The sequence below is a fragment of the Erithacus rubecula genome (genome assembly GCF_903797595.1).
Source record: "Erithacus rubecula genome assembly, chromosome: 8".
NCBI classification, from domain to species: domain Eukaryota; kingdom Metazoa; phylum Chordata; class Aves; order Passeriformes; family Muscicapidae; genus Erithacus; species Erithacus rubecula.
Window position 1 is genome coordinate 12574249 of NC_136659.1, and position 25074 is coordinate 12599322.

The 25074-nt window shown below is 42.6% G+C and overlaps 1 protein-coding gene across 4 annotated transcripts in view; it reads right to left on the reverse strand.

Annotated features, from left to right (window-relative positions):
• Positions 1–365: 365 nt before the first annotated feature.
• Positions 366–25074, reverse strand: part of PARD3B (par-3 family cell polarity regulator beta) — a 385570-nt gene continuing 360861 nt past the window's right edge. For 3 of the 4 annotated variants that reach the window (XM_079311454.1, XM_079311453.1, XM_079311452.1), the window contains one exon: positions 366–4986. In XM_079311454.1, the coding sequence (XP_079167580.1) occupies positions 4632–4986 (355 nt within the window). In that variant the 3' untranslated portion in view covers positions 366–4631. The remainder of the gene's footprint in view (positions 4987–25074) is intronic. The other variant, XM_079311455.1, reaches the window with a different exon arrangement.

A 25074-nucleotide genomic window follows, 5' to 3' on the forward strand; every position in this document is an offset into this window, starting at 1 on the left:
AAGAGCTCCATGTTGAGATGAAACTTCCTGGGGAACTTCAGCAATGAAGACACAGCTGCCTCTCTGAGCTGACTTTCTTGCTTCTCTTTTCAATCCTGGGGTATGGAATCAGGATTCAGGCAATACAATGAGGAAAATGCAGATTTGAGATGGAATCAAGGTAAGGCCTTGGAGGGTTTTTTTTTTTTTCCTACAAAGCAGCACATTGCTATTGTGTTTTTGGTTTTATGTTAAAAAAGTAATCTTACCAATTCTGATCTAGCTTGACCACGTATCATCTTCTAATATCAAATCACTTCCATGGCTGAAGATGACTTTGTAGACACAAAGAAGGGAAAGACTCTACATACAAGTACATAAACATATATAGTCTTAAAGCCTTTATTTTAATGCAAAATAAACCAGGTAAAATTTATATAGCCATATGTAACAAAAGATCAAAATCTTTGATGTGTTACTAGAAAAATCCTGTCAAATTACATGTTGAATTTCTCCCCCGGAACAATCACACATGATTTTTAAATCAGTTTCACTTAAACACACAGGTATTGTCAAGATCACAAGTACCTCTCTCTCGCTCACAGTGACAGAATAGTGTCTTACAAAGCCTTCTTTCCTATGCAGACATAGTGAATAGCACTTCTGATTTTGCATGTAAGGCTTAAGGACCCTGCAGGACAACTGTGATGGGGAGCACAGGTGTGGGGCCTTTTGAAAGTGCAAAGCACCCCCTGCTCAGAGCAGTGTCAGGATGTGGCCCTGGCAGAGCAGTCGCTAGGATTCACTCACAGCACTAAGTCTCTGATAAACAAATCTGTGATGGCTGGGAGGAAGAGGTAGCACAATTCATCTGTAAAAAAATTAGGCAGCATGTGAAGCTATTTCTAGATCAGGAAGCTGGAGTGAATTGGAATTCAGGACTGTATGCACTTTTTTAAGGCAAGAGCCTTTTTTTTTTTTTTTTTCTATGCTTAGTTTCCCCCACAAAGGGCAGTTGATATTTCTTTATGCATTCAAGGGGTGCCTAGAGACTTCTGCATCATAATATATCACAGTGGTAATGTCGACTCACAGGCCAAGATCATGGCTCACTAGTGGGTGGTCACTCAGAAAATCCACAGGCTCTTTTTCTATCTCTTAATCTTTCAACTGCTGGGCCTGGCTGGCCCTGTGCCAGAGCCAGAAACGCAGGCTGCACGCCACCAGCTCAGGAAATGAAAGCTTCAGGTGAGCATGGGCTCTCTGCCTCGCTCCTGATCCCTGCTCACACACACACTTAGGGCTGCTCCTGTGGCACACCCAGCTCTCCCCTCACACCCCTACGTCAGGAACTCTGCTGCTGGACTGGCACATTTTGGATGAGGGAGTGCGAGGCAATTACGTGTCAAGAGCATTTCAGACTCATAATTTTCCCAAACATATGGACATATGGGAAAAGAACAACTTGTTACTTAACGGCTCTTTTGGATTTTGCAAGTGTGTATTTTCAACCGTCAGTTGTAGCACCTCGTGAATTCTGCACGGTACATATTTTTCCACAATATGGTGCTAAAATCTTACATTTTATACTGCAGAAAAGCTGACTATATATACTGTAGTTACACATTATACTTTTGAAAATACTGTACCTCTACCAGATATTAAATCAGGAAAAGGCAATCTTCTCCCAGAACAATGGCACCAGAGATAGATGAGATGCTCTGTAATACTTTTTGGTCTTGCTCCCCCAGCTAGGTCACACTGTTCTTCTTCCTTAGCTCCTTACCTTTAGGATGCATCCATATATTATACTTACAGCACTTTTTTTTTTTTTTTCCCCTGATTGGAAGAAGCTCTCAACTGATTTCTGCTTACTGAGCAGAAGCATCATTTAATAACCTGTTGGGTAAGGTAAGATTAACAGCTCAGAAGGTGTTTGTTTGATCTGTCTGCCTCAACTGAGTGGAGCTGATGCAGTCAAGGGGAGCTCTTAAGGAAAGATTCAGGTTACGAGGAGACATTGGGCAGGTCTCTCAAAGGCTATAAATAACATAGGAGCTGTTTCTATCCAGATTTTATTTGGCCCTGGCTCATGAAATACTGTAAATAAGTTCTGTTCACTCTGCTGTGATGCCATTTGAAGGGTTAGTTGAGAGTGATTTACAAAGGCAGTAGCTTATATTCAGAGCTGTTCTTAATTGTGGCCTGGCTTGATAAAGCCACTGTCGCAAACATTAGTTTCTTTACAGCTGGATCAAATGTATCAGGGGTTATATTTCAAGGAGGGAAAGGAAAGTATTTTAATTTGTTTTTGCTTCACTTTCAACAGGCCTTTATAACACCAGCGGCTATTCTGTGGCTGCCAAGCCCTGAGTATCCTACAGCATCTAAAGCTTTCTGAGAGAAGTACAAGGCTGTGCAGAGCACGTACGTGACAGGCACAGTTTCCCTGGGGAATGTGCCTTATTTATAGAGGGTACTGAGAGACATCCAGCTTTACACCCAAGGTTTTTCCCTCCTACATTACTAAGGAAGAGGGTAGAAAGAAATGGAACAAGAACCAAACACCCTTGCTTCATTATCAGCTGCATTCCTCTTCCTCTCTCCCTCCCACCAATGCTTCCTCCTGACTGGATTTAGAGCTGTCCCTGCCCCTGCCCCAGGGAGCCCAGCCCTCTGTCTGAATCATGGAGGTGCTCCCCTGCCATGGAAAGCTGTCTCCTCTCCCCTGCTTCCCAGCCTGCTGATAGGCGGAGGCTGGTGGGAATGCAAGCACTAGAGCCTGCCAGCCACTCAGGCAGCTGCAAGTGCTGTGCCTGAGGGTTATGCCAGGCTCTAACCAGCACCATCAGGAGAGAAGAAAATAGGCTGGGATTAAAAGCTGCTTCTCATCAGGGCCATTACCTGCCAGCAGGACACACTTTCCTGGTGGTATTTAACACCTGGGAAGTGATCTGTGTGATTTAGTAAGTTGTGTACCACAGATGTCAAAATGGTATCAATGAAATCCTTAGGCTTAATCCGTGGCTAGGTCACAGTCTTCTCCTGTGAAAAAGAAGGCCTAATGGTTTAGTGACACTCCCAGAAGGCAGTCAAGGAATTAAGGACACTTGGAAATAACATATTTCTAGGTCTCAATACTGCATGGTTTCCTCGTGACAAAATCCTTGAGACAGCTCTCTAAGCACTCAGAGCCCTTGTGGGTAAGATCAGGCAGGTCCCTGTGTCTGGAGACACGTATTTCTGGCTGCAGAGCAAACTCAGGCTGTTTGGGGCAAAGAACTGTGCATGTACCCTACCACCTTGTCCCCCCATCATGGCTCTGCTGCAGTGCTGACACCCCCTCCCCACCCACACTTTCTCTCTTCCTATGCACTGCTGCAAATAACTTGCTACAAACATCTAGTCTCACATCTTCCTCCTGGGCCCCAGGGTCTTGAAGCCCTTCCTGCTACTTTCCTTGCCTTTTCCCTCACCCCTTGCTGTGAAAAGCCCCTTTCCCTGGTGACCTGACTGGCCTCTGGCTGCAGGAACTCGAGTCGTTTGGCACTTGGCAGGGCAGGGCCCGGCGCTGCCCGAGCTTGCCTGGTGGGCTGAGTGTGGCCCCCATGAGCAGGTGCCTTCTGGTGGTGCTGGGCTGGCCAGGGCAGGCACACTGTTGGAAGGCACTGGGCTCCAACACTGCCTGGAGCAGGCCAGAAATGGGCTGCCCTGATGGAGCCAAGGCAGCACCTGACACAGGAACTTAATATGAATTATGGAGTCCATGCCCATAGTCAGCTCCCTGGTCACTTCCTTATAGGCCAGCTCCACTGAAACCCCTCCAGCAACACTTCTGACAGCAGCAGAGGATCTGGTCTCCAGGGTTTACATTGAAGACTGCACACTGTATAACTAACCAACACTCACAAGCACACACTCCCCCCCAAAGACATGGTTCCCAGGTGGCTGCCTGTCCTCTGTGAGCTTGCCCAAGCACAGGGGATAAGGCTTTTTGCCCTACTCCAATTGCAGCAGGTGCAATAAGAGAAGGCTCTTGATACACAAACCGCAAAAGGTGAAGGCTACAAGGTAAATGCTGCCACCACCAAAAAGACAGCAGAAAACAGAGGCCAGATCACAAATCTGGAACTGCAGCATCCTTAAAGCAGAGCTGCTGGTCAGGATGTGCCTGGAATGTGGCCACTATCTCTGTGGCAGTCTCTTGTCATGATCACACACTAGATACACAAGATGCCCAGCTCTGCAAGAAGTCCGTACTGCATGCTGTGTTCTCACTTAAAAGGCTCTACAGCAGCACTCTGAAGTAAACTCTGGTGACTCTGCTGCCCTTACACAGACAGCTATGTACTGTAAAGGTGTAACTGGATTCAGTAAATAGCCCTGAGGTGTATTAAGTGTTGTGTTTCATTTCCAGCAGCCGCTTTCTATTTTTAAAAGGAATGAAAAAACACCCAACTGTCTGGTACCTCACATACTCAAAACACATCGTACCTCACGTGGCTTTAGCTCGCCTGTTAGAAAGCACCTATGCTGAGCCCAGCTCAGTTACAACGACTCCAGGTCTCGTGTGCCATTCTCACAGGCAGCTACGCTTGGGAACAACTCTACAAGGGTGATGTCCATGGGGCAGTCCATAGCCCAGTGCACGGCTATACAGCTGCAGTCATGGGGTTCTTCTGCCTGGGGTCCTGCTGCCTGTACTGGTACTGGTCTGGGCTGGTCCCACGGTGCCGGACAATCTCACTGTAAGCCGGTGCTCGGTGGGGCTGCGGAGGGGAAGGCGGCACGTCCTGCCGGAGGGGCCCTTTGTGCTGGCTTGGGATGGGCTGGGCTGGGTAGTACGGAGGGTACCTCAGCTCTGCCACTCTTGTGTCTGGAGCACGGATGTAGTTCCCCTTGGATGGGTGGATCACAGGCTGCCCTCCGTGGTAGTAGGGAAGATCTCTCTCTTTGTACGTTACTCGTGGCCCTGTTAAATATTCTAATGGCTCTGCAGGTCCACGCCTGAGGAGGAAAAAGCATAATAAAGCACATTAAAAGGCAGTCTACTAGCCCAGTGACGCGTTATTGTACATCCAATCTATGTTTACTTTGGGAGAGGAAATGCCACCTCAAGCATGACAAGTCCGGATGAATGAAAAGAACTTCTGAAGGATAGCAAGCTTCCCACCTGCATGCTACAAAAGTCTGTAACATCCAGGACACTGGAGGAAGGGTCCAGCGCACATCACAGCCCTTTCACAATGGGGGAGCACTGGAGCCCTTCAGCTCCCAAAGTCAGTCTCCTGTTATCCATTTGCCATAATGGAAACAAAGCTCTTTTAAACAATGCATGTTTGACTGAATCTTATCTAGCCTGAAGATAAACAGATGAGTTGGGTCTGCAAGTCTGCAAATCCCATAAGCTTTACATGCACAAATATTCACGCTCTCCAGGCCATTTCCCACTATTCTCTCCTAATATGTCAGCCTGTAAAACTTTCCAAACACCATAGTTGGAAAAACTGGGGAAGAAACACTAGAGATGTCAGGTTACAATACCTGTGTTTAATGGGCAAGTTGCCAATGAGATTTCAAAAAATCTGTGATCTAAAAGGCCTGATATTACAACAGCCCTGTAACTTGTCTGCATCAGTATGGATCTCACAAGCCTTAGTTCATGTGAAAAGCAACATGTGAATGTGTCATCCCCAAGGATGTGCCAAGGAACCCTCTCTGTAGCCTTCTGCATCTTAATTTCATGATTTGCACTAATGAAGCACTGATATCTTTTCCTAGTACAACTTAACTTGTGATACTTTTGAAATGGCAAAAATAATTGTTCTCACAGACATGTCACCAGAGCACCCCCAAAAGTTCAACTTAATTAGGAGTTTTTGCCAGTCTGACTGCAAATGTCTTTGCACTTTGGACAAAACCTCTCATTGACTGCACAGGAAGCTTCTCTCCAAATGAGAGCTTAGGGAAGACAGAGTTTTGACCCAAAACAGGGGCTGAAAGTATAAATCAATTATACCTGCTCTGTGTCTTTGGGACTGAACTCATCAACTGTTTAAATATTCTTTGCATAGATTATGAAAAATGTCATCATTCTGGTACAGCAGATCAGGTGTTCAAAATTTGTCAGTGACTCTCTTGTTCACACAGAGATTTTACAAGCATGCTCCTTCTTTCTTAACCTGGGCTCCCAGACTCCGCTGGAACTTGTTTAGCATGTAGTAAAACAAAACATGTGGTTTTCTGCTGCACTCGTTTAAGCCCATGGGGTAAATCACGGACACAGGCCATGAACAAACATTATCTGCCTTGAAATGAACCTACAATTCTCCTCCTGGAATAACTTAGTGCAAATGTTTCCTGTTTAAAATGGAAAGAGCAAAAGGAAGCATTCCAGGCCTTGGACTTTTAGGACCCTATGCTCCCCAGAGACTTTCTGCTTTAAAAACAGAACATTATAAAAGACAGGCACTCCCAGCTTCCCCCCCCCACCTCCTGGTGAGACAGTCCAGACAAAGTGCTGAAGGGCCTGAAGCCACCCTCTGAGATACCAAACCACTCTTAACCGTACCTACTGAGACAATTACTGTCTCTGCTCACACACCCACCTTGCAACAAAGCATAATTTCCAGAGCAGGCTAAAGAACTGCTCCACATATTTCTGCACTAAGCTTGTTAGCTAGAGTCAGTCCCATCAAACTTGGCTTTAATGCCTCTGTGCACAAAAACGTATTTCCAATCATAAAAGGCTCTGCAATGGTAGGAACTGCTTTGTGTCAAGCAGCACATCAACAGGAACAAATGTCAAGCCTACACCTATCACCTTTTAATATAAGGATCATGCTCAAAATCCTGTACATTGTTTTTATAAGGTGTTCTCGTCGGCAGCTATAATCAAGGAAATTCTTGTGGATCACATTAAAATAGGACTAAGCTTGGAATCTGATCCAGAATTCACTCAAAAGCCAGTGGTAGCTTTTGGACAGAGCTCTAATTGCAAATTGAATTCTCTAAAAAAATGAATTGAAGATGAATTGGCACCAAAATGATGGCTGAGAATAGGACTAAGACACCAGCATGACATACTGAGCCTTGAGTACACAACTCATGCCTTAGCTGACACCAGAGCTCTGCAAGGTGCAAGAAAAAAGGGGGGTGTGCTTTGCCATCCAGCCAGAAGAGTTATTTTGTAAAGTTCAGCCAGTCCAGTTTTAGGAATCAGCATTACACTGCAGCCACAGAAGCTGTGACTGTGCAGAGGGTTGTGCATTTAGGCTGCTCTGGCCCAGGACTGTGCACTGAAGATGGGCCAGACCTGGGAAATGGCTGCATGAGCTAATGCCATCAGATCTCCATTGCTGTTACCTCTCCCAGGGAACTAAATCCACCATTGCTAACACCATCTGTGGTTGTGTAGACAAACTGCAGAACATGTGGGAAGAGCAAAATCTTTCTTTAAAAGATAAACCCCAAGTTGTTCACTGTCAGCACCAGTCTCCTTTCTCTGAGGGTGAAACACCCATAGGTGGTGTAATCCTTGAGTGCCTTGCCCAGAGTCATGACTTAGCAGCTGGGAGGACAGGTTGTACACAGAGACCTGACAGGAATCCACTTCACACGAACCTCTTAGGAAAGCCCCGGGAAGACAGAAGGTATGTGAGCTATTTTAGCAACCTTGGGGATAACACAAGCAGTGATCAAGCCAAACTCCTGCCTGAGTAAAACCTTGGGAAACACTGGTAACTGTCCAAAAGGCTGATTCTGGGCAGCACAACTGAGGGAAATTTCACAAAAGATATCCTCATGGCTGCTCCACACTCTCCAGCTCACTTCCCCTAGTGATCCCAGTGGGTGTTACCCTTGCAGATACACAAACTACAATCACAACACTTTTTTTTTTCCTTTTATGACCAACACAGCATGTTGAAACCAAATTATTTCCTGAGGATTCATTCTTCCCCACCTACCACCCATGCCTGGTGAAGTTCATTCTCAGGGAGCTGCTCACAGTACAACCAACCAGTCTATGGAGTCTCTAACCAGTCTTATAAACCAGGAAAAAACTGCTCTTCCCTCCTCAAGTGTGACAAATTACCCATCAGAAAGTTAATGTTTTTAAGGCAGAAGAAATAACCACAAGTACCAAGCTCTGGCTGCAGAATGCTGTCACCATTAGCAGCAAGTCTGGGACACTGAGGGCAGTTCCCAGCAGGAGGAGATCTGCTCCTCTGAACCAACAGCCTTCTCACTCTATAGCCCACGGTGAAAAAGTATATGCTGTTGTTTATCCTTAAAGAAATTGCCAAAACAAACCAACCCAAACACTTTCTACTTGGCAGTCCCTTGTAGATGGTGTGCTTGTTTCTGCAACAAGGAAAACAACTCCTACCTTTTCCCTCAGCAGACACTGCCACCTCTGAGGAGGTCCTAATGAAATTCTTCTCCTCTCTCTCACTGTTTTTGTTGGCTTCTGATGAGTTCAGAGTTCACAGGGCCATATCACACCTCCCAAGTGACCCATGGTGTGGGGGTCAAACCAATAACCTCAAGTGGAAAATCAGTGACCCAAGGGAGTGATCAAAAATCCACAAATTGGGTCAAGCAGGTCCAGCCACTCAAAGGGACCAGGCCAGGAGTGTGCCCTCTGAGAGGACATGCTGAGTAGGAGCTGCTCTGGCCGTCAGCTGTTTTCCAGATTTTTGGCCAGTTGTTTGACCTGGGGATACAGTGCAATTAATGGCAGGCAGAAGGCAGGGAAGCTGACACAACATCCTGGGAAGGAACTGATCTCAGAGCTCAAAAACTGGTTTTGCTGATAGTTCAGCTCTGCTGGGTCCCACTGGAAAGCGCATTATGGATGTGGGTCTAGCTAAAAGCAGAGGCTGCTGCTGCAGGAAGCAATTGAATAGAGGGAGAAGCACCAGGTTCCACAAAGGAGTGAAACTGGTGGGGCAGAGTAAAACACTCCTCAAAATGTCATGAGCAAGGTGTCCCTTAAATGTCTGCTTAATTTTGAGGAAGCAAAGTCTCATCTTCCTTCCCCTGCAGAGAAGTTACAAATCACACACAAGCAGTTGTGAATGCTGGCTTGCAGCTCTACCAGTTTATCTTTTAAAATGATTCACCAGTTAACAGCTGTGATCCATTTTGAGCATTAAGAGCACAAAATAGCCTTGTCCAAGTAAAGCAGGTAACTTGTGACTGATATTCAATTAACATGTTGTTATATTCTCTATGACAAGTGAAGCCTAAAGCAGGTTTGTTTTTGTCTCTCTGCTTTATTTATCTTCTAAGCACAAACAATATAGTGTTTTCTGCAGTCTTTACTGCAGAATTTTTAAGAGCTTCTGGGTTTATTTAAAACTGAACCACAGGATTGGGAAGACTTAGGAAAGACTTGTCTTACCCAATATGTTACTTAGTCACAGGTATCTGAAGGTTTCAAAAGCCCTAACTGAACAGTTCTTGCTTTCTGCAGTTTTTTTAACCCCTGTTTTAGTAATTCTTCAACTGTGGAAAATCTTACAGAGCAGACTGGCATAAATACCTGATGCTTCAAAAAAAAAAAACCCAAACAAACAAACAGAAAAACAATAATTGCATTTCATGTTTACTGCATTTCATTGATAACCTCCATTTGCAGGTCACCTTTAACATCCTTGGAGACATGTGCTTGGGCTATCTGAAAGGAAAGAAAAGCAGAATGAAGGTCTAACTGCTCCTGCTGTGCCCCTTCACGTTGGGGGTTTGGATTTCATTGTGACAAAGGGTTTTTCTTCCCTCTGTTCTATAGGGAGAGTCACAGAGGTCACCCTCTTAGTACCTGGTAAAAAGCAAGGAAGGGAATGCTCTCTTCTTACATCACTGTCTCCTCCTTGCTGCTGAGCGAATATTTTGCAAGGGATATAATCTCACATAAAAACATGCCTTCTTATTTTGTTAGAGAGTACTTCTTGAAATAAACTTCAAAGATAGCCACAGACTAAGTAGCAAATGGAAAGCCCACATTTGTCTGCAGTCTCTTTTATGTCTAAACAAGACATACAGAGACTCTGGGTGATGGCATCAGACAGCCCAGGTTGTGATTAAAGAACAGAGAAAGCAACAAGATCCTATCTGTGTCCAAATTCTCACTGAAGAACTCCACTGTATGCAGTGTGATTGTGTGATGTTTGTTCTCAGCCAGGAGGATCTACTTTTAAAGAAGAAAAGAGAAGCTGATGTAAGAATTAAATTATGCAAACAAACTTGAAGTATCAGACATTGTGTCTTTATAAAGCTCTTCTCAACAAACACTAAAAATAATTAACTGAAAAGACCATGTAGTGCCTATTTCTCCAGATACAGCAGGGCTGTTTGTAGTCAGTAGCTCTAGGAACTCCTGTTGCTTAATATTCAACATGCATATAACATAAAACAAACACATTAATGAAATTTTGAATCACTGCAGATTTCAAAGAAATCACTGAGATGCATTAAGGTATCTTAATAGGTGAGATAATCCTATAAAAAAATATTCTTTGCCCTTTCAGATCAATACTTCCCATAGCCAAAGAAGGGGTTTGCATTTAAAATTCACTGGGAATCAAATTTGGGATCTTAGTGCTGGGAAGAATCTGCAGCACAAGGAAGTGCTCAGTGGCTGCTGTCTGTGAGAGAGGCTCATACCCCTCAGAAGAAGGCAGATGTCTAGCAATGTCATACTAACCTCAAACACACCATACACACTTTATTTATGGGCTGAGCTGGTGGAGGTGCTTCCTTCTCCTGTTCTTTTATCAACAATACAAGGCTGAAAAATCAGATAACGTAAACGAATACAATCCCTGGCTCTCATGTAGCACATGCCATGCAGAGAGAGCTGTTTTTAGTTTGAGGACTGTGTTTGGAATTCCTTCAGTGTCAGGTTTCCAGTTACCAGACCCTCTTCCCTGGGCCAGGCACGACTGCGGTCGGACTGGATTAGCAGAACACTCTGCAATGTATATTACACAGCTTTGACTGCTACAGGCTTTGCAGACCCATAAAAATAATGATCATTTCATGACCTGCATTTCAAGGTGGGGGTGTGTGTGTGCGTGTGTGTGAGTGGTGGGTATGAGACTGGCAGAATCTCTCTTCCCCTTTTAAAGAATTCCTATTTGCTTTGGAGAAGGACGAGTCCATATAAGTTTGTTTGAAATTCCAGAGGTACATTTCAGATGCAATGTAGGCAGGCCTGATTCTCTTCCCTTACATGCAGTTTTGCAAAATCTAAAGTGGTGCTAACTGGCCTGAATATGACTTTACACTCTCCAATATTACATCTTAAAATATTTAGAAACAAGCAGCTAAAGCACCATAATCCCAGCAGGTAAGTGCAGAGATGTGTTTATATCTCTCTAGTTGAAGCCCAGCCTAAAAGCAGCTGGAAAACTAAGTCCTTTACTGTTTGCAGAGGGCCACACCACAGAGGTGTTGGGCTCCAGCTGCTCCCTGGGCCATTCTTAGCAATTGGAGACATTTAGGTGTCACACTTGCTTTTCCATTGAAGGCCAAGCGTGCACTTCAGTCACATACTAGCTTTCCATGCAGGGGAGCAGACTGCAGAAACTACTGTAACACAGGCAGGCAGTGTCTGACAGGTTTAAAACTTTACTGTAGTAAGATCAGGTAAGACTTTTTATGACAGCATGACCAGCTTATTTTTTCTGCAACAAAATAGATTGCTCTCAATCCCTAATGGAGCAAACTATGTCACAGATTGGTTAACATCAGAATTTACAGTGCCATTTAATTAAACTCCCTCCCATCAGCAACCAAACCATAAGACGGTGTTGCTACTTGGCTCTAGCATTAGTTTATTTTCCACAGCAAATCTCAGACCAGTTTCTGATAATCTCATCCTGCAGGCAAAGCTCCCCTTTCTTCCCTTCCCTAAATCCAACCTACAAGGATACGAACTGTGACAACCAGGATTAAAACTCTCGAATCAACAAAAACAAAACCCAAAATATGCTAGTTGGTGCTGTATAAATGCCCAAAAAGCATTCAAAACAACTAGTGCAATAATCCTTCCTACTCAATTCCTCACTTGTTTTGTTCATATGCTCTCAGGCATGGTACATCTCTCCTACCAGAAGGCATAAAATAAAGTAGCACCTATTGAACAAGACATCGCTATTCTGTGATCTCTTCAAGCTTAAAGGGATCTTAAGTAGATTGGTACTTTAAGTAGCGAGTCATTACAACATGTGTCATTTCAGATGTTACTCATTATTCGACACAACATAATGCCGTGTGAGTCATTAACCTCTGGGCACTGGTAACCTACTCTCAATGCTAAGCAGTCATGCTTGCTGCTCAGGAACCCCCATGCTCCACTGGGGAGAGACCTGGCTGAGATTTTAAGGTCCCTTTGGTCTTTTGTTTTGCAGATCAGTGGGGACCAAAAGCTCTTCGTAGAGACTAAAGGAGTTACTGGCCTTTGGTCTTCCGAGTCACATTTCTGAGAAGAGGCTGACCATGTTACGTTAGAGGGGAGACAACTTGTTTTTAAAGGACATATGCCTCTTAAGCCAGCAAGAAAGCAACTGTTTAGGCTTCTCAGTTGAATTTTGCATTTAAACGCAAATTGAAACTTGTACAAAAAAGTACTGAACACGAGCAGAACTGGCACTACTGGAGTGAGATGCTGAAGTGAGAACTGTGCTGTGATAATACTTGCACAGTCTTAGGGAGCATCAGCTCCCAACAGGCAGGGGGACCCCTCTGCCCCTGCCCTGAGAACAGCCAGCTGCTTCCCTCACCAGCAGGCAATCTATGGGCAGGGAGTGAGATGCACAGGCAAGAACCAACACGGGCTTCAGTGCAGCAGCAGCACAAAAGCCAGAAATACTACCTGGACCCCTTTGCCTCATCCCAACCCCTGCTGGAGGTCTCTGCTTTTTGAAGGCTATCAGAGCCGAAATTAAGGAGTCTGTGGTGGTTTAGGAGCTTTTAATTTGATTTAAAAGAAATTCTGTTGCCATAGTCAAAACTGCTTTTCAGAAGGAACTGATCACACTCCAGAAGAGCTCCTCCCCAGCAGGGAAACCTCTGTCCTTTGCCTACCCATTCACAGCACCACTGCTATCCATGCTGGTTTTGTGAAGTGCTTTCAGAAATACAGAAACCCAAATTCTACCTTGTTCTCATTTTTCATTCAAAATGAATTTAAAGCATGGTGACCATTTAGCTGTCCTATTCAAATGATTTTCAACTAATAACAGAAATCATTAAAAGAATCTTCCTAAGTAATAATAACCTGAGTTCAGGTCTTTACTATTCAGCCACTGGGACCTTAACACGCTGTCTGATCTTTAGTGGGCTAGTAAAAACCTGTGAGAAGTGGTTATTAATGTTATTACCAAGCTTTTAGGGTGTTTTTTTTTTTTTTTTCTCTCAGAGCATTTCTCATTTAAATTAAAGCATCCCTTGCAGCACTTTCTCCCACTGCCATGATGAAGCATGGCTGTCTATTCTGCCTCCAATGACACCAAGTGGGTAGTAAACCCATACCTCAGTAAAAAAGGAATACTTAGCTTGTTATTCTTTCCTTCATTTTGTTTCTTTCTGGTCTAGACATTCTGTTAAACTCACTGCAACACATCATTCTTTTTTTTCAACAAAGGCAAAGCTCAAGACCCAGAGAAGAAGGATGGCTGTTCTGGGGAGAGGCAAGAGGGACCTTAAAAACAAGCAGCTCTTATTTCTTTCTTCAGGCAGTATTTCAGTCCCCATTGTTTCCCTACTGCTCATGTACTGATTTTCTCCTAAACAGCACAAACAGCCTGCAAGTACATCCTCCTCCCCAATATTTTCTTTTGTTAGAACCTTTCATTTCTATACAGGCATTAGATTATACATTTCCTGGCTTGCCGCACTCCATTAACACTCTGGTAACCACCCATTTTCCAGCCAGCCATTAAACACCACCTTTCATAATTGAGATTTAAAGGCTCAGGGCATGATAAACAGCTGAAGTTATAACTTTACAGCTGCCTCTACAGAAGTGTGCAAATCTCCAGATTTGGATAGGCAAATCAGTTAATGAGACCTGCATTAAGCCCCAGGCTGCGGGACAGCAGATGTCCCGGCGTTGCGCTTTCAGTCGCGAGGGTGGAAGGCTGAGTCCGGGCGGGCCGGGGCAGAGGGAGGTGCCGGCGGTGCCGGGGAGCGGTAGCAGCGAGAGCAGCTGCGGGGCCGCCCCATTCCAGCTGTGTTTGTGCTGGCGGCTCCTGCCCGGCGCCAGCGGCAGCACAGCACAGCCACGGACACGCTCTGCTGCTGCCTCTGCCGGGCACGCACCCGCCTTCACCACCCTGTGCTCTCCGCCTGCAGCACACACAGGTTTGGGACTGAGCTCAGCTTCCCCCCGCCCCTACCTGCGGCTGAGGACACTTCATGTGTATGACCCTGAGCCACTGCTGGCGGCAGAAGTTCAGAACGGGTGACATTCGCAGCCACCAGGTGCACGGGCAGTAAGAGGTTAACCTTCGGTCGTGAGGCCCAAGGGCCTGTGCTCCACCTCTGCACGAGTTATCTCCCTGCTGCTGCATTTAAAAATACTGTATGTAATTAACTGTTATCAGGTTGTTAAGCGGCGTGCTGAAGTGTGAACTTATCATTCAATTGTTTCCTTTATTTACGAAGCCCTGCCATTCTCTTCGGCGGCAGCCTGGGACAGGCTGTTGACTCGCTCAGATGAGGAGGGCTTGGCACGCCAGATCCTGGGAGCAGAAGCAGATTCTGGAGAAGTGAGACACAGATGAGAATCTGCAAACACCCCCTCAAGATGTCCTGTAGAACAGCTGTGCTTGAATGAGACACGCACACATGGCACCACTTCCAAATACATCACTCTGAGGCTGCTTTGAGACCTGAACCACTGAGGAAAGACACAATCCAGCTCCCAGCTGCTTTATGGGCACAGGTGGAGCTTTTACTCATATATATGGTACTAGCTTTAATGCCTATAGATACACACAAATATGTTCCATTCCCAGATGAAAACAACACAACTGCTCACTTTCATACATCTGAGCTCAGTTCTTCCCCATTTAATTGTTTCCTTAAGCATTGTTTCCTTTCCTTCTGGAAGTCAAAGGCCATCACATTAGACACAAGATGGAGATGGGTGGACAGGACAACAGCACAGGATGCCACAGCCCCCGCTGTCCTCTCTGCCTCCTTCAGCAACGCCTAGGCTTGAATTCCTAAAGGCTTTGGACAGCACTATATGGTATAGACTTTTCTTTCTTTTGAAAGCACACATACATCGTGTATCAAAGATGTGCAACAAAGTCTTACACGCAGGACATGATACTGTCACAGCTTCAGCTGACATTACAAGGAACAGGACCGCAATCACAGAGGCATCCCTACTCCACCCAGGAAGGCTGCTGTGTGCCATCAGTGACAAACAGAGAAGTAATAATGCTTCCTGATAGAATCGGGTAAGAACCTGGCCAAGATTCCAGACAGCATGTCTCAATTTGGCTGGGGGAAAAAAAAATAAATAAAACCACCCTCTCACTTGAAACAATCTTTTACATAATGAATCAATCAATTATCTTTGCTCTAGTATGTTCAAATCAAGGGAATCATCATTGAAAATAACAACCAATTTATATAGCTCATTTAAAGCCACAGTAAGCTAGGCTGCTGATTCACTAATGAACAATAAAGGTCACTACTATAATATCTCTCCAAGTATTTTCAGATTGTGTGGTGTGATAGACTTGAAGTGGCAAGTTCATAAAAAACCTATCAAGATACTTTGCAGGGGGAAGCAAAGATGGAAAAACATCTGTGCTTTGCCTAGATACCAGACTGAGAAGAGGGAATTACTTCAATGCAATGAAGAACTTCATGCCCCAGACTCATCCAGCCCCAGCCAAAGCCTCTGGATGTCAATGGAAGCATTCCAATGATCTTTGGATTAGGCTTTTGTATAGAATGGTATCTGAAAGGGGAGGAGAGGGCAGGGAGAGAATGAAACATCTGTATCCTGAAATGAAATCAGGAAGTTAAGGCTTGACAGCCTTAGACAGCAAACAAATTGTACCTCGGGTACTAAATGTAGGTTGCTGAAATGCCTCACTTCAAGTGGAAACATTCCTTAACAGTTGGGTCTTTCAGGTATTCAGACAATATACTGACCAGAATGCTGCTTTTTTAAAATTTATGTTTTACTTTTTGAGTGCCCATGATCTAGAAAATGGTACATACATACACTTCTGAAGAAAGAAGACATTCTGTCAAGATGAACAACACACCTCTGCTCTGTGGATTTGGTAACTGGGGCAATGTAGAGGAGTGTGCCCTAATCTGCAGCATCAGGTCTGGGACTATTACCAGAACCAGATGGTTCAGAGGAAGCTGCAATTTGTGGACAATTAATAGTTTGCAAAGGTCTTACAGCATAAAAGAACCCCTCCCTTTCTCCTCAGACATTAACTCAAACAAAAGCAACTATTGGTCTAAGACTGGGTTTGCAGAAAGGTGAAAGTTTCAGAAACACAAAACACTTGATGACACTTCTGTACTTGCAGATGTTGTTAACAAAAAAAACCCCAAACATGAGAATATTTAACCTTGACAGACCTACTATTTGAAATCCATAGCAAAAAAACCACAACAGAGTAGAGAGAGCCTGCAGTGAGTTGAGAAAGATGTCTTTTCCAAATTTCAATGTTAAATCATTAATGCTGACTTGGGTTCCTCTTAAAAAAAAAAAAAAAAAGGTGTCATTCTACTGCCAGTAAAATAGAATTTTCTATAAAAGAGCTTTGCACAATTTCAAAGGCCCCTCTTTTTAATGATCAAAAAGTAAAAGAGAGAAATATCATATTATATCAAGGAGCTACAATATAACCCATTACTCAAGAACATCATTACGGTTTCTAAATCAGAAATGCATGAAGCAGCAATACCAGAATTTGAGGATGCAAAATCATCTCAGTGTACTAAAGTCCCTTGAAAAACTTCTAAAACTTGTGGTATAAATTCATACAACTGAAAATGAATTATCTAAGGAGGAAAAGACTGGGGTTAAGGGTTCTGTATTGATTTTTTCCCCCTCACATTGGGATTAAAGTGATTTCAGTTGAGACCCAGAATTACAGATGTAATTATAATTTCCATGTATATTTTTAGACTGTGTACAAAGAAGTGTAATAAGGGACAGCTGAACATTTTCCATTGTCTATTAAAAATGAAATGTTTCTGATGAAATCTCTGTAAGACCAAGTACCACTGCAGCAATCTCAGTAACAGAGCTTGCTTCAGATGCTTGGTGATGAGAGAGAAGGGAGAGTTGCCACCCCTTCATACAAAGAAACCAAGCCAAAAATGACATTAAGATTGTTAATCCCCTCAATAATACTAAAGAGATTTCAGGTTAAGACTAGTAACAAGTCTTTTCAAAGAAAAAGCAGTCAAATTATCATTAAATAACCTTTCTTAACATTATTCACAGGGTATGTAACACAAAGCATTGCATTAAGGAGGCATTATTTAAGCCACATAAGGTCTAGGGAGTGAAAAAGAGAAATTTCTCCAAGTACTGCCTGTCTGCCATCCTTCCTTCATCCCTTACAATGTCCATTTAAGCCCAGGTTTCCTGGAGATCTCTGATAGCGAGGCAAATAACTGCTATTGAAAAGCAAAATATATTCAAGGTAAAGCAGGTGCTTAAGTGCTCTGATGGATCTGGGCCTAAAAATTCAAGTTGTAAACCCCAACTCAATTTCAAATGGCTAATTGAATTTGCCTTTTTTTTATTTTTTTAAATTCCCTTTCGCTTCAAACCGATGTGCTCTGTGCCACGAGGCGTGGTGCAGTCAGCACAGCCCGTCCCACCACGCTGCTCCCGCCTGCCACTCCAGAGGGGCACGGAGATCCACACAGAAACGATCAGAAGTGCTCAAACCCAGCACTGGCATGTTCAGGCAGCCTAAATTCAGCCTAATTCCCGAGTCAGTGAGAAAGCCAGATGCCTTCAGAGACCCCTACAAAGCTAATTAGAAGACTACCAGAAGTCTACGCACAGCGAAGTCACATGGGTTTTCTGAGCACGGCTACTGGGATCCTCAAAGCTTTTAACTGATTCTGGAAATCTTTAATCGCTCAGTGTACAGTTGTAAAGTGTGTTTGCAGTTTGAGCATCTTTGGAGGAAGGGCTGTTAGCATCCTTTTTCCTACATGCTTTGTCCCAGCTATTGTGTTGGCTGGTTGAGTTCAGTTCAAGAGGGTATCACTATTATCTACTTAAAAAAGCAAAACAAGGGGAGAAACTGTGGCCACACCATGCTTCTAAAAATAGATTCTTTCTATACTGAAGGCAACTCAGTTCTCAGTAAACAAACATGCCTTTTCTTTAAAGCCTAGTATCTCAGGTTGAACCAAAACTCACAGCAAAAATGCTAAATGAGGGTCCAAAACCTGGTGACACATGGGTATATATATAGCAATGCATTGGCACCCAGATCCAAGCAAAAAGCCAGTCATGTGGATTTTCACTGTGAAATCATCCTGAGATTGTTTTTTGTTGCCAGATTTTGCCATGATCTACAACAGACTGCTCTCAAAGCATCTCCCTTCACCTGTAAAACAAGAGCTATTTTTCTTTTTTAAATGAAGGAAAGTGCCAGCTACTCAGTATCCAAGGACCCCTGTTGGCTCGGGCTTTTGTTTGATAACCTGGGCTGGGTTTTGTTCACACATTTCCTGCCCTCTGGATGGAACTCTGACTGCCAATTTCCAAGGCACTGTCTCAGACTATCTAGTGCACAGATCCAATCTCCTTGCTGAATTACATCTGGGGTGGAACAAAAATGGCAGATAATTCACTTTCTATTAAAGTTAACACTCTCCTCCACTTGCTTCCCACGTATGTTATACAGTGGACGTGTTTGCATGTTCTGCTCTATTTTTTCAGCTGCTGCAAGCACATAAGCTATCAATTACACTCTATGCAGAGAGAAGATAGTGATTTGAGGAACGGCTTCCCGTTTATATAACTCCTCACCTCATCACTGCTCAAACATTTAAATGAATGCTTTTGGGCAAGAGGCCCGAAGCAGAGAGATTCCTTAGGTGCTCCCTCCCCTGCCATCTCCCCCTCATTGAATGGTTAATCAGAGCAGCATAATTCCTTAAAACTAATATTTATTCAAACAGCTGCAGGATCCCATCTGCTTACACAGAATAGAGGACAGAAGCAGCAGAGGCCACAGCAATACCAGGCAGAAGCCAGCAGAAGTATGAGTTGTGTCAGTATCTCTATATCCTGCCTAAGTTGTGTTTGGCAGACAAAGATTTTGAGCACAGCAAAAACATTGCCATTACCCTAAAGATGTGGTTAAATTTTTAGCATATGCATTATGGTATTTAATTTATTTTCAAATTAAAGCTTACTGAAAGCTTGCTGATTAGTGGCCTATGAACTATTTAAGACCAACCACACATCTACAAAGCTTTACTGCCACGTTTCTGGCATATCCATGACATTTTTGCCCGTGGTAAAGATGCTCAATAGCTCATGCAGATTTTCCTAAATAAGCATCCACAAAAGAACAGTATCACTGTGCATCTTATGCTTTGTTTATGCCACATTTGAAAGAACTGTTCTACTAGAAAATTTTGCACAGGTGCTAAATGACAAAATTAGTGCTAATTTACATAACTATTAAATGCTAGAACAATGCAATCTTTTCCAAGCCTGGAGATGAGGGTAAAGATTCTTAAGAAAGCAGGAATTAATCTTCTCTAACTGGGCACAACAGAAATTTTAGCTCTATTCTTGCTCTTAACAAAGTTACTGATCCATAACCACCAGTGATCTGAATGCTTACAATTCTTCAACAAACTTGAATCCCATTCATTTAAAGGACTACTTTTATTTCACTTACATCTGTGATAAGGTTGGGCTGAGGAAGAACATACAGAGCAGGAAAAGGCAAGTTTTTTTACTAGGATCTCCAAAATCTGGAGAGAAACTGCTAACATTGGTGGGCAGGAACCTGGTGGAAAACAACAAGTAACCTAATCAGAGTTTGTCAAATTACTACCAGACTGATCCAGACAGCCAAAAAATGGAAGATTATCCTCCATCATTTTAGTCTAAACTGCAATCATTAGGAACACATCCACGGATTGCAGTGGTTCTGGTTCAGGCTCATACTGGCTTCTAGTAGTAAATTTCTGGCTCTTCTCAAGCTGGATCAACACATCCAAAGAATGACTTTCTAAAGCATTACACTTGAAGAGCAACAAAAAAGCCTATGGTGAATATGAGAAAAGACATTTGGACAAAACCCTCTGAAATTGAGCCTTTTCTCCTGATATGTTGAAGACTTCTGTGCAGAGAAATTAAATATGTCACCTACTTATGAGATGGAAGCACTTTGGCTGCCAATTGTCTGAGCTGTGTTGAAACAGCTGCTCTAGCAACTGTTTTTACTATTAAATTCTTCAGCGATTCTCTTAATCCCAAATTAGATACCTCTTTCCTTTAATCACCAGTTTATATAAAAGCTCTTTCCCCACAGGGCAGGGTTTCACCAAGGATAACAAACAACGGCAGGTCTGCTCAGCGCGCTGCCCTTGTGTTTCTCCACTCCTCACATCTCCCCCACCCTGCTTCTCATTTCTCGGTGGGTGGCACACAGAGTGCTCACGACTCTGTCCCCTGCATGTTTGTAAAAGAACACAGAACTAGATTTGAGGTATTAGGATTTCACAGCTTGTCATTACCTTACAGCATGCAATTAGGACTGTCCACAAATGATTCACTTTCCTACTTCATCACCATAATCTTTCCTCTTTCCTAAACATGTACATAAGAATACCTGTAACTGACTCTCTTTAAATGGTTTGCTATTAGAAACTTGAAACTTGCCATTGTGACAGTACACTGTCCTGAAGGGCTGTGATTCTGGTGTGGGTTTTTTCCTGGTTGTACTTTTTTCTTTTCTTTTTTCTTCTTTCCTGCAAAGTCTGCTTTGCAAAGCAAAGATTGGATGGAGACAAAGGAATTGAGAACTAACAGGGAGAACTAACTGCAATCTGCCTCTGAGCAAAGGGTGCCACTGCAAAGCTGCTGTGTGCTCACAGGAACACAGCTGAGCAATGACAAAACATACAGGAGGCTCACACACAAAAATGAGAGCTACAGGAAGCTTGCTTGAAAATTCCTGATCCAACATCCTCAAAAATAATACATATTTACACCTGATACTGTTGGCTCCCTACATTTTCCCTTCATTAGGTGTTTTTAAAGCACATTTGCTGACAGCCATCTTTCAGCTGCACCTCCAGACATGTTTATCAAGTGAAAGCTGAAGCCAAGAACTGCAGTAGAGTTCTTATTTTACAATGCTCTTTCTCACCTTTGCAGCCTAGAGCCCACACTTTTTGATGAGTTCTGAATTACAACCCAGGATAAGCAGCAACATTTTTATTCCAAATATCCGTACCTACAAAGGAGCCAGCTGAGCTTCCCAGCCTGCTGGTCTCCTGAGCCATTTCAATATCCATCTTAACAATGCAATGGATGTATTTGCATTTTGGAGCACACATCCTATTCCCCAGGTTTCACTCAGCACATCACTCTGTTGATGCATTCTATGGGATATATGCTTTTGGTTTTTAATTTAATCTTCTTCTTAATTTGCATTCACTTATCTTTTTTCCACAGATCCTTCATCTCGACCTAACCATTTTGTACTGACACTTTTTTTCTTTCATTAATATTTTGTTCCCTAGCAGTTGTTTTGTTCTTTTACTCACTGGAGGCATAGTTAATACAGCTTCCTTTTCTGAGGCAATGTCTCCAAGACTTCATTAAATTTTATAATATTAATTCAAGCCCTTTTGTTCAAATGCAATATTTTCCTGCATCTTCCATATTTTTAAGCTGAATTTGGTGCCCTTAGTTTGAGTGGGAGGTCCTTATGCCTGATTATACACTAAAATTCTTACCAGATCCATGTTTTCTGTAAATGTGACACTTGAAAGTATTTTTATTTACTCAGGATAGTATCTCCTTGCAAAAGGGCTGGCTGTTTAGTTTCAAAATATTAATTGACTTTTAAACTATTCCATATTGCATTAACTGCCTTTTTGCTATGAGGAGTTGACTGACTTATTAGGAAAATTGACAAACCCCATCCCTGTCTGCCTCCTTCTACACTTCCAAAGTATTCATCTGAGACATCTGGCTTTTAGTGTTTTTTTTTTTCCTTTTTTTTTTTTTTTTTTTTTTTTTTTTTTCCAAGCTATATCCCAGTTGTTACAGACATTTTCTTTGGTCAATTTTCTTTAGTTATTCCCATGGAAATTATAGAGGTGGCCTGCCAGCTGCAATCCATGATTTGATGTCACGAACCTTGACCTTTCTGACTTTCTAAAGTATACTTTTTCATTATTTAGACTTAATTTGGCTTGGATGGAGGCATCATGTTCATTTCAAGTGATATTTCTATTTTATTAGAAAGCTGGAGGTATGTTTTACAACTAAATCTCCTTCCTTTTTTATTCACCACAGAGATTTCTGAAACTGTGATCCTGTTTACAAATTTCTTTCCTCCTTGCAGTCAAGTCTTTAAAGACACAGGACTATTTTTTGAAAAGTCTGTAGTACACTGACCCTTTTCCTACTTGCTCTTCTTTTAATGCCAGAGCTTCTCCCTGTAGAAGGTACAATCAGAACTCTGCACATTTTTGGACAAATGTATTTTGACATCATATATGAAATAAAGTCTTCAGACTTCACATATGGCACTGAGCTGATATTAGGTATCATGGCACATCTGAGCAGAGGGATTGAAACTGAAGTGGAACAGAAAAAGCTGCACCAGAGCACTCCCAGCTCTCTGCTGCATGTACATGTCACAAATCTGCTGCCCTGCTGTTGATCTGGGCTCTGCCCTTGAAGTACAATAATTTCCCTGACATCTCCTAGAGCCTGGGTAGTTTCTACAGCAATCAGTTTTAGTACCTTCCAGAGTTAAGAAAAGTTAGTCAGCTAAATCTTAAAATTGTTTGAAATTGGATTTAAGCTAATCTCTTAATAAGCACATCAGCTTGGTTCCCAAGCTTGTGCTTTAGCATGTAAGAATAATTTTTTTTCTTTGCCTGTATTTCATCTTGGCTGGTTTATTGCAACATATCTTGGAGGTCCTTGACCAGTATTTCCATTCAAATTGATAGTAAATTCACCTGCCAGCACTTAAAATGCAACTAAAACCATACATGTATTTCATTTATAATGAGATCACCACATTGGAAGATAGAGGCAGACAAAATTTTGCTGCATTTTCAATAAAAGCACAGCTGTCAAGATAAAAATCATATTAAAAAAATATCCCTGAATTACTGATATCAGTTTAGATGATTAAAACAGAAGAGAAAGTTAATAATCAACTATACTGGAGAATATACTGTTTGAATATTATTTATATTTCACTTGACTAGAGTGATGAAATTAGCTGGGCCATTCATTTTTGCACCCTACTTAGTTCTAATCCTGTTTAAGACACCAAATTATCAAGTCTAAGTTTTGAAGCTACACCCAGGGAATATTAAAAAAAAAAAAATCTGTCAAAAATTTAAAAACACCACTTACAATTGATTCTCAAATATTCCTCTCAACCATCTCCTCTTATTTTAATCAATATAAGAAATGAGGGAGATACAGACTTTATTCAGCCACCTGGAATTGGTGGCTGACACTGTATTTTCCCATCAACCTGCTCCTCACTGGCTTCCACCCATTGGAGGGAAAATCCTGGGCATTACTAAAAGTATTGGGTATTCTATTACACACCAGAAGTTAACAGGCTCACCTTGTAGCTCTGTAACATATGTGCAGTAGCATGGTTTCACTGACAGACTAAGATGTGGGTGACTCTGGACAGGGTTGATAAATTATTTCACTGCCATTGAAGCTTTGGCACCCCTGGCTCCTCCATGAGAGAATATCTGCAGATGCCTTTTTTAAGCAGATGCTCCAATTTAAACAGCACTGCAAGGCAGCAATGGTATTTATTCCCTGCAGCCTGCACCAGCATTGTCACTCTCTGCCTGCCACAAAGCACCACGTTGGGCCAATAGAACATTGAGGAAATCACAATTTCAGGAGAGCCTTGTAATGAGCACAGAACAGTGAAAAGCAGAGGCAAGCTGTTACCAAGGGTGTCTGAGCACCAGGAAGGTGTCTGGAAGGCCAGGACCATGACTGCCCTGCTGTGCCAGGGCTGAGCAACAAACTGCTGCATGCCAAGGAGGAATGTAGGTCAAGTACACAAAATATGAAAGAGGACAGATTTTTTCCAACAAGTGATGGAATAGGTTAAATCAAACTGATTCCAAGCAAAAAAAATTTTTAAAATTAATTGTGATTTAAACCAGCATGGAGGGAATTTTGATTTAAATAATTTATTTTAAACCTTGCTTTTTCATCTTTGGTCCTTGGCTAGTCAATTCCCAGGGGCTGGAAATGCTCTGACAAGTTGATTTACAGCTAATTATAGTCTGCACTAAAACTGTGATTTCTTTTTTGTTAACCAAGAGAATACACTATATACATATTTAAGTAATGTCAGTATATTAATTTCAGATTCTGCTAGACAATGGTGGATGATGAGTCTTATTTAATAGACAATTAACTTTTTCTTGTGATTTGTGTCAAGTCACTTTCTGATGATGTTTTTAGGATTCAATTAAATTACACAAATCTTGCATTTTGAAATAAACTCGGTAAAATACAGGCAAGAACATTCATGTGCAAGAAGCAGCTAATGAAACATGCTAAGTAATCCATTTCTTCTGCTGGAGGAACTTTATGTGTTAGTGACACAGATATTACCAAAACTTTGCTTTTGATTTGAAGGGCTCAAAATGTTTTTGACTCAACTCTAGAGGCTACCTCCTAAACTGACTGCATAGGTACTCTGACCTCTTGAGTCAATGCTGTTTTCATGCTCTACAGTGTAAGACCTAAGTGCTCAATCTATTTAATTTATTGAAAGGGAGGTGGGAACATAACATAAATGATCTCTGTACAGAAAT